The following is a 15,541-nucleotide window of genomic DNA, read 5'->3' on the forward strand; positions in this document are numbered from 1 at the left end:
AAGTAGTTTTAAATGATAGGCTTTCGGAGGTAGAATTGTTGTTCTTGCGTGAAGTGATCAGGGGCCGCGACGGGCGCTATCGAACGGGTTGCAAGTGCTATTTAGAGGAACAATTAACTAGAATTTGAAGCTTTTTAATTATTCTAGTTGGGTGTTTGTAATGAGGAAATTTTAGTGGATCATCAGTCCATCCGGTATCAATTGTTGGATTTGCGAAATTGTAATTGCGCGCCTAGCTACAGCGCTCATAACCTCAGCTGAGTGACGCAATGCCGCGCCCACGCGCTGATATAAGCTGGAGCGGTGCGCGTTACGAACATCCCGCGCTTTTTCTGCAGCCCGAACGGAAAGTGGTGCGTCGTGGCCGTCGTTTGCGTGCGGAGGCCATGACGCACGCGCAAATAATAATAACAGCAGAAACTGGTAACTTCGTAATCTAGAAATCCGCGGTATCAAATGCTTTTGCAGCGCATCAGCATCGGCTGTTTTATCCTTTCCGTCACTCAACGTGGCTGCAGCGGCGTGTGGCCATTTTTCGATGGATGAGGGAGTCGACATGGTTATTGCGTGCGTAACGCGAATCGAAACCGAACTTTAGCCGCACGTCTGTACGCTGCACGACACCCCGGTCGTCGCGTACTATCAGTTCCTACGTTCAAGACGGTGTTCAAGCGCTTTCGGTACGTCGTCAAAGAAGAAGACGTTACCATATCCTGAGCGAAGATTTCGAGACCGGCGTCTCGGCCTACGTAAAGTGAGAGCCACAGGCGAGCGTAAGAGAAATCGCTGGTACATGTCAAGGCAATGTCACATCAGTTTGGAGAGTGTTGTCGAAACATCCTATCACCTATCTCTACATCGGAGACTTGCGGACAGCTACATCCAGCGGAGGCTAGACTTCTGTAACTGGTACCTCATCCAGTGCTGCACTCACTCCTGTGAAAGCAGAACGACGGGCAGCTTTCACAATTTGCGAGGTGGGCTATCGGCATCACTCTCACTTCGCAGCGTTGCTGGCGGAGGGACGCTTTCTTTTCTAGAGGCTGCTCAGATGGAAAAATTCTGCTTACAAAATATCCACGTGCATTTGGAACTGCTGCAGGTGTACACTACCGATGGTGAGATTTGCGTTGCGCCATACAAAAACTAGGTCCTTAAAAATCGGTTGTCAATTCCTTTAATTACATTGGCATTCATTTCAAATGTAGGAAAAGTTCGCAGTTCCGCCCGAAAGGCGAAGCACCGACTGCGATACCAATTTAGTATATAGCTGTACGAAGTAAGGACAATAGGTTTATCGGCCGTATGAACGTGTTAACATTCGCTTACTAAGTTAACAATGATAGAATGTGTAAGCGTGGCTCAACGGGGACGTAGAAAGAAACACACACACACAGAGACAGCGCTGTCTTTGGGTTTCTGCTTCTTTCTACGTCCTTGATCAGTCCAGCTTACACATTCTATCGTGGATTCAAACTGTCCTGTCAACATGTTTCAACTAAGCTAACCAGCACGGTGTCACGCGCGCACAGGTAAGCATGAACACATCTCGCTCGATGACAGCAAAAACTGTCTGAAAACGCTGGAGTTAGGAATCGTGACAGCAGCCGCGAGCCAATTGACCTCCGTGCATCTGTCGCTTCAACGCGGACTAAAACGTGGAAAGCACAGCGCATGCGAAGCTATCGGCACTACGCGTACTCTGCAAACATCGCAGATCGCTTTCAAAACACGTACGCCGGCAACGCGTCCCTGCGGCGTCCGTGATTCGCGTGGCCAACGTCGTAGTAGACGCCGCGGTTGTCTCCAGGCCCGCCGGAGCGGCGGGCGATAGCATTGAGGCACCCTAGCAGCCGCCGGAGAGCGCCCCTCCTCCCTTGCCTGACCTCCCTGCCTCGCGCGCCACAGGAGAGGGCACGCATCTGTGCAGCGTTCCTCGCTAGTGCACGCGAGATTGAACCGCGTTCGCCGGCTCACTCTCACAAGCTTTCACTCACACGAAACCTCACGGCGACGGCAGCAATGCGCCTGGAGTGTCCGTATTATTATCGCAATAAAAGCTACCCGGCCGTGCAATCGTGCTTCAGGAAACGGTAGCGCCTGCGTAAAGCGAAGGCGGGGACTGTGGACTACAAAAAAAGAGATGGCTATGGGGTGCAACTGAGCGTGTCCCTTATAGCCACTATGTCTAGGGGTCTAAATATAAGGAGCTTGACTACAGCTAACGTTTCGGTGCGCTGACTACTGTGTCGGTTGCTGCCTGGGCACCGGTTTACGGCTAAAGAACAAAACAAGAATAACAATCTTGTTTTCGTGGGAGTGCATGCCTCGAATATCAACAATAACGTCCGTGCCTCAATAGAGCGCCGTTCTGTGGGACGCGAGGTATGAGCTACGCGAACCGTGCTGGGGGAGGGGCACTGGGATGTCGAGGACGTTACGCACGTGCAGCGCGCCTCCACCTCAGTAGCCAATTAATACTCTTCTCTTTCAGTATTATTTTTTTTAACTCTTCTAACAAGGGGGCGGAGGGTCTGTCTGCATTCCCCGAGTCTCTGATTGCGCCCTCCTCGCGGATATTTTTTTTCCTGCCGCGCTTGTTCGATCTGTGCGTGCCTGCACGCGCCGGCCACCCTCCTATCTATCGCCCCCCCTCGGCGACGAGGTTGGTTGCGCCGCGCTCGAGCAACGAACGTGCGACGCACGCCTGCGGAGGGGCGGGGAGGTGGGTGGGGGTGGCGATAAAAGCGTCTCGTCTCTCAGCGGACACGCTCGCGTTCGTGTTGCTTGCTTCTTTCTGCTTGTGGCGGCGCACTCGCTCGCCTTTTCGAAAGGCGTGTGGAGTCATCGCACGGTAAAGAGAGGCGGTGGCGTGCAGGCCGCGGCCCGAAGCGAGGAGGCACTCCGCCGTCTCGACGCGACACGCGAGTGCGTTGACAGACATCTCGGCTGCGGTAGCAGACGACGGACGGGGAGAAGAGCGGAGCAGACGACGCGCAAACCGCCAACGGACGGCGAGGACGCGAGGGTGCGGTTGTTTGGGGCTGGTGGGTGGCAGGCGGAGGAAATCGGTGGCGGGTGCGACGACGGCGGGAGGTGGTGCGGTGGGGGTGCGCAGGATTCTTCCCAAGGTTGCCGTGCGTGCGCGACAGATTCGGCATCAGCGTCCGCGCGGCAACGGCTTTCGCTCGCCCCTGTGTTTCTGCAGCGACGGGACCGGAGAACCGCTGGCGGCGCGCCGGTGCCGCGGCGGGGAGCTGCATCAGCAGCAGCTGGGCGCGGCGGCATCATCATCCGTGGAGGGGGCACCAGGATGGGGTTTGTCCCGCTCCTGTTGCCGGCGCTGCTCGCCGTAGCGGCAGCGGCGTCGGCGGCCGGCTTGGACGGGTTCGACTGGGCCGGGCGGCTTGCGCAGCCCACCTGCCTCGAGATACCGGCCAACCTGACGCTGTGTCGCGGCATCGGCTACACGCGCATGCGACTGCCCAACCTGCTCGAACACGACAGCATGGCGGAGGTTCAACAGCAGGCGCGCTCCTGGGTGCAGCTGGTGAACCGGCGCTGCCACCCGGACACTCAGCTCTTCCTGTGCTCGCTCTTCTCGCCCGTCTGTCTGGAGCGGCCCATCTTTCCCTGCCGAAGCCTGTGCGAGGCCGTGCGCAGGGGATGCGAGTCCACCATGGCACACTACGGCTACCCGTGGCCGGACATGGTCCGCTGCGACAAGTTTCCCCTGGACAATGACATGTGCATCGGTGTGCAGAGCGCCGCTGCAGCGAGCGAGGCCTCGGCGTCGGTCGCCTGCAGGGCTTGCCAACAGGCCAACACGACGGAGTCGCTCGTGGACAACTACTGCCGCGCCGACTTCGGTGGGTTTGCCCCGCTTTCGAACCTGTCTCTAATAAATGCGCACGCGCTCACGATTTCGGTGCGCTTATTTGTCGGTTTGCTATCGCCGCCTGCAAATCGTCCACGTGTGTTTCGATGGAGCGCGTTTGTGCCCTAGGATGACGTCACGCGATGACAAAGCTGGCAAGGATGTTTCGTAACGTGGGGGTCTGCTCAGCAGTTTAGCTTTGCAGTGTTTTGATGCCGTCGAGAAATGATGCTTCTTTAGGTAGACGAGAGCTCACATTTGTGCAATAAGTTGCTGAGCCGTTTGTATAAGGGAGACTCGACAGTTTTCGTTGCCATTTATCAATATAATGTGACACAGTTGGCAGTTATGGCTCATGTAGCTGAAGGATAGGAAAGAATGAGAGCCTCTTTGTCAGTTTTCTACAGAATGATTGATTGAAGGTGTGCATCTGTCACCAGCCTTTTATAATGTATAGCGACAGATGGGCGTATTGTTTCCATTCTCTGAGTGTTTCACATGATCTTCTTTAACTGTGTTCCAACAGCTTTGCTAGTGTGCATAATTTAGGTATGCTTTCAGGTATATACTTTTTTTCAAACATCTTGTTAGGTTGTACAGAACAGCTGGTTAACTTTTGCTTGAAATAAAGTAACTGTGGTACTGTTGTTGTGCTTTTGCCCTTGCTTTCCATGCAGAAACTTTTAAACGGGAACAATCTGCACTCTTGCTGCAAGTTGTCTCAAAACCATTGCCACGCTGCATGTGATGGGTGGCACTTAAAGGGTTTTACAATGTATTTACTCAATTCTTGAAACAGTGAATGATTGTCAAACTAGTTGGTTAATCATATGACCATAGTGCTCAACAAATCGATTAGAAAAGAAATACCAATTTATGTTTGACATTTGTGTTAATTTCAAAAGCATGGATAACGTTGATATAACAGTTTTTGCACTATCAGTTTCAAATTCAAGGTTTCTTTGGTAGTCAACTACAAATTGTCACAAATTTAGCGACATCATTTTGCCCACTAGCAATACGTACCGGTATGCAAGAAAATATGTATGTGCAATGAACTTGCAATCCATCTGGTTGTAAGTGCATCTATATTTGTCCCCTTGTTTCAGTGCTAGGGAATGACATGGCACACTAGTTTGTATGCATTGGTTAAATTTTCTTGCAAACTTTATGAAAGATTCTAGTCATACTGTAAGGGTTTGAGGTAACAGATGAGGCTGACATGAGTCTTGCATTCTCTTCTTTGAAAAGGAATTTAGATGGCTTCTAAGTGACACACAGGACACATGACAAGACATGCTTAGCAAAGAGGCTGTTTTGTGTCCACAATCACTCGTAAACATAGCCCCGTCAGTCCAGAGCACCTTTGCATGCACTTTGACATGTGCAATTTGTGATTTGGTGTGCGAACTCCACAGTGAACTTTGAAGTTTCAGGCTGTGAATTGCACCGATAGGGCTTTATATTCTGAATCTGCACAACGGATTGAAGAATGCCACAGTGGACAGCTCCAGATGAACTCTCAACATCAGGTGTTCTTTAATATGTGCATCACAAGGAAGCATTTTTGCATTCAGTCCTAATTGGAATATGCTGCTGCAGTGTGGAGTCGAACCTGCGAACTCACACCATAAGTGTGTGTGACTGTGCACCCAGGTTTCCGGGAAAGTTTTTATTTCACTGATGCCATTTCTGGCCACATTTCGCTGCAGCTATGCTGTTCTTTCACTAGGCCTAAATGAAGCGCAGACTGGAAAGAAAAATTACCTGATCAGTGGTAAAAATAAACTGTACTGTTTTTGCACACATTGACTTGTGTGAAAACAAAAGTATATGTTCTATTTTGTCTTTTCCATTTTGTGTTTTGCTTTGGCTCACCAGTACATAACTGACACTCTGGTTGAGTTCATATTGCATGATTAAGGTAAATATAGACCAAGGAAAACAGTCAAAAAGGAGGTATGGGCACATATAACACCTCTTGCTGTGCCTCTGCAACTACTCATTTGCATTCTGCAAAATTGTCCCGACTTTCTTCCATTTTGTGACGACAGTGGTGCGTGCCCGGGTGAAGCGCCTTCAGGGATCTCAGCTGCAGTGCAAGCGCTCAAAGCTGCTCAAGCTGCGCCAGGGCCTGCCACGACGTCAGCTTCGGCGCCCTGTCCTCAAGGCGCCAGACTTTGAACGCTGTTGCGGCCCGCTCAAGGGACAGCTGCTGCTCATGGGGCTGCGTGCCGAAAACGGCAGTCTGGCCCCTTTGCTCATCATGCCCTGGCGCCGCACCACGGCCTTCCGCAAGGCCCTGCGGCTCATGCGCGGAGTTGACTGCGCCAACCCGCTGCAGCACTAGTCGGTCTTGGAAAGAAGGAAGGTTGGCTGTGACACGTTTTTCTTCGGACGTGCAGCTGAAACCCAGAACGTCCTGTCTTCCAGCCCTACGATGGCCTGGACAGTGGGGCCGCGCATTTCTCTCTTGCTGGAGGGTAGCCGGCATCGCAAACGAAGCAGATGTGTTGTTCCTGGCAAGTCTTTGTTGAGGGTACATGAAACTAAGTGCTTGCCTAATTTGCCTGAAACAGCAGAAGTAAGGTCATGTCCGAGAGGAAGGCAGACAGGTGCTCCGACTGTTCTGTATTGCACTCCATTTCGCACTTTACCGAGGTTTTGCGACAACAGAAAGTGCATAGCATTCTACTTTTCTACCACTTCCTCTTCCTCGTACCTCCTTAGTGCTTTTCTTTTTCCTGTCTTTCTTTTGCCATGAACATTAAATATGCACGTCACCATGCAAGAAAGGCAAGAATTAAAAGCATCAGTACTCCTGATAAGCATATCAGAAGCAAAGTTGCCAAATCGAACATGTCAGTGTTGTGAAGCAAAGTAGGCGTTTGGTATTTTACGTCTTCAAACGAGACATCATTTTGTAGTCTGTTCAGTACTACTGCCTGTCATCTAATAGAAAATGGAGGTGCATTTGGTACATCTCTGCAATCTGCACTTCATGCAAGACTGCAGATTTCATGCTGCACAGCTGACGCTGAACACAAGCGATAAGCTTCTGTGCCATCTACGCTTCATATACAAAGTATGGCTGGCAATGACATTAGCATCAATGCCCTCTCGGAAGAATCAGCGCCTGTGTGTATTGCTCCATCACTGCAGTGATCAATCAGTTTTCAAAATATTGCTTTCCATTTTCTCTGACTGGCAATACAGGGGAGTAGATGTGAACGAAGAACTTGGCAGACGCCTTATCTGTGAGCTTTGTTTTTAATGTTACACATCTAGTGTTTGTGCTGACAGGATGAGTCACTGACATCATCATGTGAACAAACCTCTATTCCCACAGTAAACTGCAGCACTGATGTTCCACTCAAAGGTAAAAGTAACCCTCAGGTGGCCAGTTAACCATATTACTCTAGCACTCTCAAAGGTGTCACACCCTGTTGGTTACACTTTTCTTTTATGACAATAACTGTCATTGTTGTGAACATTTTCTTTTTCTTGTGCTGCTTACCTCGTAGGGGTCGCACACAGTCCTGGTGAAAAAAATGTGCATCCCAGCTGGAAACTATAAACATGTTTGAAATATGTTTCTGTTGACATGGTTGAAGCCCACTGTCATTTTAGCAAACTTGCTGTTGCACTTAGCAGAATTTTCTGTAATGGCGAAAATATGCTTTCAGGAAATTTCCACAAAGTATTTAGTCTATTCTAGCTGGTATTAAATGATACTTCAGTGAAATCATTGGGGGTGGGGGGGGGGAGCGAAAAAAAAAAGGCAGCACTATTTGCAGTGCCTGTCTTCACTGTAAACGTTTTTGGCAAATTGTATTTAGAAATATGGAATATTTTTTCACAGGCACCAAACAAACATTTTTCTATAACGTAAGCAAACACTGCCATAAAAATTTAAACACCTTAGAAGTGCCTTTCCAGTATTCACTGCATTGCTATCACTAAAATTGAAAGTTTTGCTGAACAGAAGAAAAAGTCTGATAATTGCATTGGAACCTAATTTGCTTACCATATTTTGGGAGGATTTTTTCTAACCAATTTATCAGACCACATTGGCATATAGCACATGCAAAATGGCAACACTTGAGGTTTTGCATGTTAGTGTGCAACAGCAACGTATACAAGGTGACTAATGCTTTTATTTCTAGGTGTATGTAATTGCAGCTGTAACACTATGGTACACTTCAATTACCTTTCTTTCTAGGCACACTGTCACGGACAAATGAAACACTAGCGGGAAAGTATAAAGTAGGACAGCTCTCACAAGTAATAACTCTGGAGAGAGTGCGGTTTCGCGCCGCTGTATATCCGGTTGCCGAGGGTGGTGGAGGCTCCAAGCTAGCCGTGCAAGCTGTAGTTGTGCCGACATCAAAGTGGCAAAAGCGGAGACGAGAGAACGCATTCCAGTTAGCCCTAACTTGTTCGTGTTATATTTATCCATGACAGTATGTGTCCGAGTACATGCATTTATTGGAAAAAAAAAAAACATTCTGTTTGCAAAGACAGATACATGTGGGCTCACTCTTGCATGCTGTTGAAAGTGAAAGCAGATCTTTTATATGTAGAGTTATTCTTTATATCATAATTTTTGCCTCTCGTTTTATCCACAGCAGTTTAAGTTTTGTACTCCATTGTGAATTAGTCCTGCCTCTCACTTTCCGAATGATAACCTATGATGTGTGGGTTGATAGCAATTAGATAATACACTGTTCTGCGCTGTGATGGCCCCAACAAATTTTTCTGTAAAGAGGTAATCAAAATTCTTTTCCTTTGGTGCCGCTGCATGTCCTTATGGAGCCTGCATGCCATGGCGTTCTGACGAAACTGAAATACAAGATGGCTGATTCATTTAAGTTGATTGCTCTTTTTCCCTGTGCTACTTCCTACTTTTCTTTGCACATTAGGGAGAGCTTTGACCAACTTTCATGTCAGAAAATAACTCTATCAGTGTGTTTTACTGTGTATTGCAATGTAGCCACTTGTGAGTTGAAAGTTTGTCTTTTATTTCTATTGCAGGCAAACCCTAATTGCAAGCTAGTTGATCACTCGCTTCGACATCGAATGTGTCTGACTGCTATGTGCAAGCACATTTGCTGGCTTAAGTAATTTCAACACTTTGCTTACTGTGCCTTGCGTGCAAGATTTAATTTCATCCATGAAAGGGTATCCAAGCTGTTTATGTTCCAACACAAAAAATAATGGTTGTAGTGCATATTTCCTGTGCATTAGCATATTTCACAGGCAATTTCTGAAAGTTATAACTGGGGCAAATTGGTGGAGGCAGGCATTGATTGTCATTCTTATCCCTGTTTGATACTGAACCAGGCAATTGTCTTTTCAAAACAATGCAAAATTGAGGTTTGGTATAGTTTCAACAAATAACAAATGCTACTGAACTCTAGCCCCAGTCACTTTCAAGGTAAACTTTGTGGACCCAGCTTGCTGAGGATTAAAAGGAAGAAAGAAAGAAATTTGCATTGAGGTGAAATAAATTAAGAAATCATTTGGGTAACTTGAGGAAACCCTTCCTTGGGCACCTACATTGCTTTATGTATATATATATATATATGTTTTGCGCTGCAATTCCCAATTACTTTTCTTGGCTGGCCAACTTGATGCTAAGGACATACCAGACTCTGCTTCGCCCTGAGGAAAACTAAGTAAAAAGCAATAACCCCAACTTCCTAAAGTTGATAGCATGCCATTAAGAACAGAGGCTGCAAATTTGACATCACACTGCTTTGTTACGTACAGCATGCCAACATGGCACTATCGACTTGAGCAGCTCTCCGAAATAGGAGGAGCTAGAAAAACAAATGCAAGAGCTTAGTAGTTTAGCTGTAGAAAAAGCAGCCATGAAACCCATGTGCCTTTTTCTGACAATTTCCCATTGCCAATTGCAAACTGCAGTCTTACTTGTGCACGGTAACAGTGAACATGCCACCAGTTGTTCAGACAGGATGCCAGGCTTGCACGCAATTACTGCCTGCCAACTTGCGAGCGGCATAAGAGTTTTTTCAACTGGTGAGCAGCACAAGAGGCTTCGTATTGTCACTTTAGCTGTTTATTTTTAAGTCTTTTGCGGGAACGTACATGGAACTTTTGATGTTAGATTTACTTATCTTGATCTACTACAGTGGCTATGACATTTTACAGCAGTGCACTAGATTGCATGTTCGAATTTCTGAAATTTAAGAACTCTGCTGTAGTCCTCATGCGACCAGAGTTATGACTAGCAGGTCGTACTGAAATGTTTCAAATGTGCAAGCTTTCGTTAACGAGGTGACATGACCACAACTAATTATGTCTTGTTTAGATAGATGTAGCCACTGGGGGAGTGATATTCTAACCTTTGAATACTACTTAACTCGCAAATAACTGGTGTGTTTGTAGCCTGTTGTATGTAAAGACTGAGCCATCTTGAGCCCTCTTCGTCCAACAATCATTTATCTTTTGCATTTAAGAATTTTCTTCCTACTGCTTACGGTTGCTTGTGTTCATAGCTTCAAGAATGACATCTTGTCTCGGAGTTCTGCATTTTATGTGAAGCTTCAGGATCTCTAATTCTTCGTACGTGAGATCCCCATTGAAGTGTGCATTTGATGTCCGAGATTTCCCAATGTCAGTGCCATATTACACAACGTAGTGTTATTTCAGATGCAAGGCCATGTATAAACAAGTGAAGCTTTAGTAGATGTTTTTCTTTAGAAGTATTTTTTTCTGCCATTTTTTCATTGTAATGAAAGATAGTTACTGGTGTTGTACCAACTTTTTTGCTAGACACAGTCTACCATTGCCAAATTTTAATTGATTGAAAGGTATGTTGTTTTGTCGTCAGGTAGCCTTAGTATGCAGTCATTTGATATCTAGCTATATATGGTAAGTGCTGTATGTGGGGGATTTACTCCAAGTCAACCAAATTTCCAGTAGGCAGGTTAAGCAGAACTCAAGTTCATATTCAGTTCAGGTAGAACGCTTTACGCTGCCTCTGGTTCATCATGACCAGCTTTGCCCTTTGCATCATGTTCAGGGCAGATAACATTGATAGCTCTTTTGTGAATTCGAGATTTTTCATTTCAGCAGTGGCAACCCACAATCTTTAAAAGGATGCTGAAAAAATTCATAATCTTAAGCTCGAACAGTAGACAGAACATCTTGAATACCAAATGTGTCAATTCTCCCTGCGTGCAGGAACTTGGTAAACCAGAAAGGATATGGGAATTAGACTTGAAAATCCACACACACGCTCTCATGGACATCACAGATAGGGACATCATTAGCTCGAAGCCAGTAATTTACTAGTAAAGGGCGATGTCAGGGCATTCAGAAGTATGCAATGACCTAGCTTCAGAGCTTCTGGAAAGTTTTGCTAAGCATGAACAGACCCAAATATGCAAAAAATTCCATTATATCTCTGATGACCTATCGATGTCATTTTGTTCCATGGTTTGTGTGTGGACTACAGTTCTTATTGCTGATATTTGACCTTTTTCTACCAAGTATGTGCGAATTTGAGTTTTGAGAGTACGCTTTACCAGTCGAAATTGATTTGTTTGGTCTCTAGCATCCCTAACAGCCAAATGTGCCATGATAGTGCCAAGTTTTTTTTTACTAGGTAAAGAAGTGTTTATACTGCAACTCTATTTTGCCATGTTTACTGCACAATGCCCTTCCTATGTGGCTTGCATTAAACCTACCCGAGTTTGTTCTGAGTATTTCATTCACTAGTTGCTGTTTTGAGAGTGCTGTTTTCACATTCATTTGTTTTCTCACTTTCAGTATGTGAACTGTCGCTTTGCAGGTCACAATTTGTCTGGTTTGTCGTGAAAGACAAGTTTGAGTAAAGGTCGAGTGAGGCTTCAGCTTGCATTCAGCTGTCGAGTGCTCGCTCTGAGCCCTAGAGTCAACCCTGTGTGCCAAAGGATGTTGTGTGTGTTTTTGCTTTGTGGGGTAGCTGTTGTAGCTGCCGTTACTGTGTGCCGTGATGAAGGAACAAAACGAGATAACCTATCACATTTGAAGTGACTGTCAATTTTATTCGATGGCCCGTACAAAGGCCTTAGCTTGCAGTCAAGTGCCACAGACGCATCGGCCAGAAAGCTTGTACATCAAAGTCATTTACTGGCATACCCACAACTTAGTGTTCATGTTGTGTGTGCTTCTTTTTGTCATATTTGTTCTTCCACTCCAGTGTGCTTTATTGTTGTTTTGTACGATTTTGTGAACAGCGTTAATTTCCTATATCTAGCATGGACGCTTGATAGGGATGCCACCTGTAGTCCCTTGGCTGTGATAAGCTTTTAGTGAATAAAGTGTCGTAATTTATTCCTCTCTGTGCCAATATTCGCCCTCAACATACAAGTACTGCGGGCCCAGTGTTGGTGATGGTGCTGCAACATCTGTTGTTTAAGATCTCAATTTCTTGCCTTACTCGCAGTTTTACTGCAATTCCACACGGCTGCTGGTATTTAGAACAATCTATTCAATTACACCTTAGACCTCTTTCCACTATTCTCCCTACTGCCCAAGGACTGAGCTACAAAATTTCTTGCTTAAAAGGAAAGTAGCCAGGGAGAATGATCGAAATGTTGGCTGAAATCAAACCAGTGTTAGAAACACTCTTATGTACATTCAATGTTGCATCTCGCTCCGAGACTGATGAATAGTGAATGAAAAAAAGAATGATAATCAGGCCTACACCTGAAGGATAGTTTTATAGATCTTTCCAAGAACTCGTATACGTTGCAGTAGCGTATGCTGCACTCTCTGAAGATTATTGCGAAGATTGCGCTCCGAAGATTGCGCGCCATGCCGTGTGCAGTTCATGATCAGTGGCAACAATAAATTTCATTTTTGCAGGTCAGCACTGCATTCCTGGACCAAAAGGAAGATTGCATATATTTGAGTTGAGCTTACTTAAGTTCACATTATTTACCACATACGAGCTTCAATAGCAATGCTAGAATGCTATCCTAATATGAAAAACACTAAACACCATTTTGAGTCTTTTTTTTTTATTGGGAAAAATGTTTTGATGTCTATTCTTGAAAAATCGCACAAGTTAGTCAAAGATCTTGTTTATACATCACTTTTGTCCAGTAATGTCAGCTGGTGATTACAAAAAAAAAAACTTTATAGGGGCACTGTTTGAGTTTGTGCATGTACAGATGCTTTCATACGAGTTGCAAAAGGGTGCTTGTGACCAAAGAGGCTTCGAGACTGCACGGTAACGCCCCGACTCACAAAAAATTATTGACATTTATTTACCCTGTTTTTCGTGCATTGGCGCCGCTCCATAGTCCTGGAACCACTTCCACCACTGGCACCGTGTTGCATCTCTTATACAAGCGATTTCGTTTTCACCAGTTTCCAGGAAGTTTCAACTTTTGAACATCCTATATAGCAGAATAGGAATTAGCTGTCTTTACTGCCCATTAATTTACACATTTTTCAAGATTTGTCTATAAACAACCACATCATAGATGTTTAAAGCTTTGTGCACGACCTACGTTTACAACCTAAAAATTACTTCCTTTGGCATTTGTAGCATGTACTGCCACACAGTGGAATTAATGCCAAGCATGCTATTTTAGAATGTGGTCGTTGAGATTTTCGATTCCAATTAGTGGCGTTAATAATCTCGAGAGCCATAACTAGTAAGGAATGACGTGGACTGGTCAATCTGTCATGAACCTTTGGGGACTGCAGTTGTATATATATTTTTTACTTTACATTCTTGTCGGTTTTCCAGGCTGCGCAACATTATGATATGGTAGAAAGAAAGAAAAAAAGAATTTCAGTTCTGCCCGAAAGGCGAAGCACCGATTGCGAAAGCAAATTGGTAGATAGCTGTACGAAGTAAGGATAGTAGTTTTATCAGCCGTATAAACTTGTAAACATTCACTTACTAACTAAATTAACAATGATAAAATGTGTAAGCGTGACTCAACGAGGACATAGAAAGAAACCGACTGACAGAAACTTTGTGTGTCTGCTTCTTTGTATGTCCTTGTTCAGTCACGTTTACACATTCTATCATGGATTCAAACGAAATAGCCCTTTTAGCATCTGTTAACTAAATTAACCAGCACGTTGTCACGCGTGGACAGGTAAGCATGAACACATCTCGCTCGCTGAGCACAGAAACTTCATGTGAAAATTCTGGAGTGAGCTATCGCAGCAGCAGTAATCAAATTGGCCTTTATGCATGTCTTGCTTCAGCGCGAACGAAACATCGAAAGCACAGCGCTAATGTTGGAGCGCCGGTGGGAGGCGCATGCGACTACAGGGCTGTAGAGTAGCTACAGGGCTGGTGTCCGGGGTGGTGATGGCCGGGATGCAGATATTGCCTGGTCAAATTGCTGGCAGTGCACTTTGTAGCCTGCTGTTCGAGTGCCTACTACTGTTTTTAACGATAAACCTTAAGCCGCTGTCTTTACGTTGCAAAATCTTAAAATGTGATTTCTAATTGTTGATACGCTTGGCTACCTTTTCTGAACAAAAGCGCATAATATTTCTCTCAGTGCGGCAGTCACAGTTCGTCTTTTGCTGAATCCGCTAGTAACCTAATTTACCATTGTTACTTCTGCATGAACCAACCATCGCTATTTGTCACAATACGCAGCATTCTCGCTTCCATTTCTTACGAAGCAGGGTTTTGAGGAGCGCTGCATACGATTAGTTTCTGTATAAATAGGAGTGCCTTCACCTAGTAAAGTAAGTTAACGTTCATATACTTCACTGGTTATACTCAAAGAAAAATGATGCATAGCCCGTTTCACACACAGATTCTATGCAGAAGTTCAAAATTCTAGAAGCCACAGATGGAGAGCTAATTCCTCATAAACCATGCTGCCGTGGAATACGTGGTATCGACGAGCGTACTAAGCGTCGAAAAAACAAATTCAGGGTTTTTGGTTGCCAACATCGCAGCACAACCTGGGCTTCCTTAACTTGCACCTTAGCTTAGCCATATTTCTCAAATTTGCTCTTCCGGACCTGTCGCGATAACAAATTTACCGTGGACTGCTTCATTACGGAGACAGTGCAAAAACTTAAAAAAAAAAGAAAGGCGAGACAAGAAAGATCAACAGGACAGCACCAGTCCTGTCAGTATTTCTTATTTTTATGGCGCTGTATCCCCGTAATGAAGCTTTACCAACAAGCTTTTAAATCTTAATGTGCACTGTTGTCCTTGTACTTGTGACGGAAACCGGGTCGAGGTGCTTCTCGCATGCGTAGTCGCAAGACTTGGTCTCCACGTTCGAGAGCATCCTACGAACCATGCGTTCGACTCTTTTCAGGTAATATGGAAACTGCGAGCTCGTACAGGCAAAACCTGCTGTTGTAGTCGGTGCGAATCACTCCTTGCCTACAATCCGTCTTCACCAGGCAAAGTCGCAGCTCGAGATACTGACCCCTCTTCCCTCTCTTGCGATTCACAGACTGTTCGTCTCAATTTTTAAGCGCTTACCGACAACGACGACGAAAGGTTGTTCAATATTGAAGCATACATTGCTAAACTAAGAGCGTATCGTCTGCCCGCAGCACTTGTCGGCGACCGCTTCCAAGGATCGACACACGGCGTCTGCTAGAGCACGCGGCGCGACCGAGCTGCCGGATTCATCGTCTCTTACGGCGCCTGAG

General features: G+C 45.6%; 1 protein-coding gene across 2 annotated transcripts; it reads left to right on the plus strand.

Moving 5' to 3' along the window:
- The first annotated feature begins 2,241 nt into the window (after nucleotides 1–2,241).
- On the plus strand, nucleotides 2,242–12,226 carry LOC135901920 (secreted frizzled-related protein 5-like). Of its 2 annotated transcripts, none has more exons than XM_065431755.2 (2): nucleotides 2,242–3,869; nucleotides 5,932–12,226. In XM_065431755.2, exons 1-2 carry the CDS (start codon nucleotides 3,314–3,316, stop codon nucleotides 6,225–6,227), a joined length of 852 nt encoding a protein of 283 aa, XP_065287827.1. In that variant the 5' UTR covers nucleotides 2,242–3,313; the 3' UTR covers nucleotides 6,228–12,226. The 2 variants fall into 2 exon arrangements, 1 of the variants encoding a protein (XP_065287827.1); XR_011508547.1 differs by having other exon boundaries at nucleotides 2,544–4,299; nucleotides 5,932–6,059.
- Nucleotides 12,227–15,541: the final 3,315 nt, after the last annotated feature.

The sequence above is a fragment of the Dermacentor albipictus genome, chromosome 9 (genome assembly GCF_038994185.2).
Source record: "Dermacentor albipictus isolate Rhodes 1998 colony chromosome 9, USDA_Dalb.pri_finalv2, whole genome shotgun sequence".
Lineage (NCBI taxonomy): Eukaryota > Metazoa > Arthropoda > Arachnida > Ixodida > Ixodidae > Dermacentor > Dermacentor albipictus.

Bases quoted from the DNA above. Each gene is read 5' to 3' on its own strand.
- LOC135901920 (XM_065431755.2), top strand. From the start codon at position 3,314: ATGGGGTTTGTCCCGCTCCTGTTGCCGGCGCTGCTCGCCGTAGCGGCA. The intron at 3,870-5,931 runs GTGGGTTTGCCC...TTGTGACGACAG, and splicing joins CTACTGCCGCGCCGACTTCG to TGGTGCGTGCCCGGGTGAAG.